Source organism: Otolemur garnettii, unplaced genomic scaffold (assembly GCF_000181295.1).
Source record: "Otolemur garnettii isolate 467f Iridium unplaced genomic scaffold, OtoGar3 scaffold00067, whole genome shotgun sequence".
In the NCBI taxonomy this organism is placed as follows: domain Eukaryota; kingdom Metazoa; phylum Chordata; class Mammalia; order Primates; family Galagidae; genus Otolemur; species Otolemur garnettii.
In genome coordinates, this window is record NW_003852462.1 from 7,266,722 (window position 1) to 7,269,116 (window position 2,395).

Here is a 2,395-nt window from a genome sequence, read left to right on the forward strand (position 1 = left end):
GGCAAGAGTGTAATCAGAGTTGTAAGTTATTGAATAGAACTTTTTTTTTTTTTTTTTTGAGACAGAGTCTCATATATTGCCTTGGGTATAGTGCCATGGTATCACAGCTCACAACAAACGCAAACTCTTGGGCATAAGTGATTCTCTTCTCTTAGCCTCCCAAGAAGCTGGGACTACAGGCACCTGCCACAACGCCCGGCTATTTTTTGGTTGCAGTTGTCGTTGTTTAGCAGGCCCAGCCTGGGCTCGAACCCGCCACCCATGGTGTATGTGGCCAGCGCCCTACTCACTGAGTTATGGGTGCTGAGCCTGAATAGAGCTTACTATTTCAAATTATCTTTCATAGCAAAGAAAAGAGAATTGGAGTGAGAATTTCTTTCTTTTTTTTTTTTTTTTTTTTTTTTGCAGTTTTGGCCAGGGCCAGACTTGAAGCCGCCACCCCTGGTATATGGGGCCAGCGCCCTACTCCTTGAGCCACAGGTGCTGCCCGAGAATGTCTTTTTTTTTTTTTTTTTTTTGGTTGCAGTTTGGCTGAGGCCAGGTTGGAACCCCCCACCCTTGGTATATGGGGTCAGTGCCCTACTCACTGAACCACAGGCACCACCCGAGGAGTGAGAATTTCAGTCCAAGTTGTGCAGGAAACAAACTCCAGTTTCAAGGCTTTTCTATGTTCCACCTGGGATGTTGTGCAGGCAGCGCTTTAACTGCTGGTGGGAAAGGGGGCATTAGAAGGTATCTGCACGTGCTTTGTCCTGTAAGTCAGCTTTTGGAGAAGAGTTTCAGAATTTTCTTTTTCTACTTTTTATTTATGGCCCCCAAATAGAGGTTTAGTTTCAGGTTCTTGGCCAGAGGCAATGGCTCACACCTGTAATCCTAGCACTCTGGGAGGCTGAGGCACGTGAATTGCCTGAGCTCAGGAGTTCCAGACCAGCCTGAGCAAGAGCGAGACCCCATCTCTAAAAATAGCGGGGTGTTGTGACAGGCGCCTGTAATCTCAGCTACTTAAGAGGCTGAGGCAAGAGGATCTCTTGAGCCCAAGAGTTTGAGGTTGCTGTGAGCTGTAACACCATTCAACCCCAGGGCAACTAGGTAAGACTCTGACACCCCCCCCCCCGCAAAAGTAAGGATCTTGATGTACATAAAGCCATGCTTCTCAGAAATTCTCATTTAAAATCTGTTTAATCTTTATGAAGGCAGAGGAGATCTTTGTACTGTAAGACTCATTTCTTCTACACTAAAGTTATACACTGACCTTCTTTTTCCTTTTTCTGTGGTGTTCGCTGTGACCAAACAAGCCACTTTTGGAAGAGCTTTAACTCCTCAGACTTCTTTCTGTGTTCTTATTCTTCGAGTACTGTTGGTCTTCAGGGAAAGGTGGGCAGATAGGCATCTGCTTTCTCTTGGTCTCTTTATTTAATTGATATCTTGGCTAATAACTTCACTTGTTTTTGTGTCAGTGTTGCTTAATGACCTTCAGCTAAAAAAGATTAGCTATTCAGAGATCCTTTCTAGTTTGGAGTTTGACCATGAACTTTAGTGTTTAAAATTTTAAATAATAGGGTAGAGCCTGTGGCTCAAAGGAGTAGAGCGCTGGCCCCATATGCCCAAAGTGGCAGGTTCAAACCCAGCCCTGGCCAAAAACTGCAAAAAAAAAAAAACTTTACATAATACCAAACATTTTGGTGACTTGTTTCTGTCCTTTCTACAGACATGCAAAAAGAAGCACAATTACCACTGAAGATGTGAAGCTGTTAGCCAGGAGGAGTAATTCACTGGTGAGAGATGAATTTCTTTCCTCACTCCCCTTTCCCATCAGAATACATTATTCCCAATTAATCACTTGAAGCCATGAAGTTATTCCCCAGGGCACCTTGCATTAACAACTAGAGATGGTTGAACCATTCAGACCTGCCTGTAATTTATAGTCTTTCTTTCATTATGATGGATCTTGCTAAGCCAATTTGAATTTTCTAATCAGCTCTCTCTGGATTTCATAATTTGCCTTTTTTGTAATATCTCAAAACTTTGGTCCTATGTTTCATTTACAATATGATGTCAGAGACTGGTCACAGGCTGGAGTCTATAGGCATAGCTTTGTTATGGTGTTCATGACTCTTCTGATGGGCCAGGTATGGAAGGCGTATCTGTATGGCTGAATGTGTAGGGAAAATAGACTTTAAAAAAATATTTTCAGGGCTCAGTGCCTGTGGCTCAAGTGGCTAAGGCAACAGCCACATACACCTAAGGTCGTGGGTTCAAATCTAGCCTGGGCCTGCCAAACAACAATGACAGCTGCAACCAAAAAATAGCTGGGCGTTGTGGCGAGTGCCTGTGGTCCCAGCTACTTGGGAGGCTGAGGCAGGAGACTCGCTTGAGCCCAGGAGTTGGAGGTTGC

At 44.1% G+C, this 2,395-nt stretch overlaps 1 protein-coding gene across 2 annotated transcripts in view; it reads left to right on the plus strand.

Annotated features, from left to right (window-relative positions):
• The window catches only part of LOC100955876 (centromere protein S), a 21,921-nt gene that overhangs the window by 9,102 nt on the left and 10,424 nt on the right, over positions 1–2,395 (plus strand). For both annotated transcript variants that reach the window (XM_023515227.1, XM_003793263.3), the window contains exon 4: positions 1,709–1,775. In XM_023515227.1, coding sequence (XP_023370995.1) covers positions 1,709–1,775 — 67 coding nt within the window. The remainder of the gene's footprint in view (positions 1–1,708; positions 1,776–2,395) is intronic.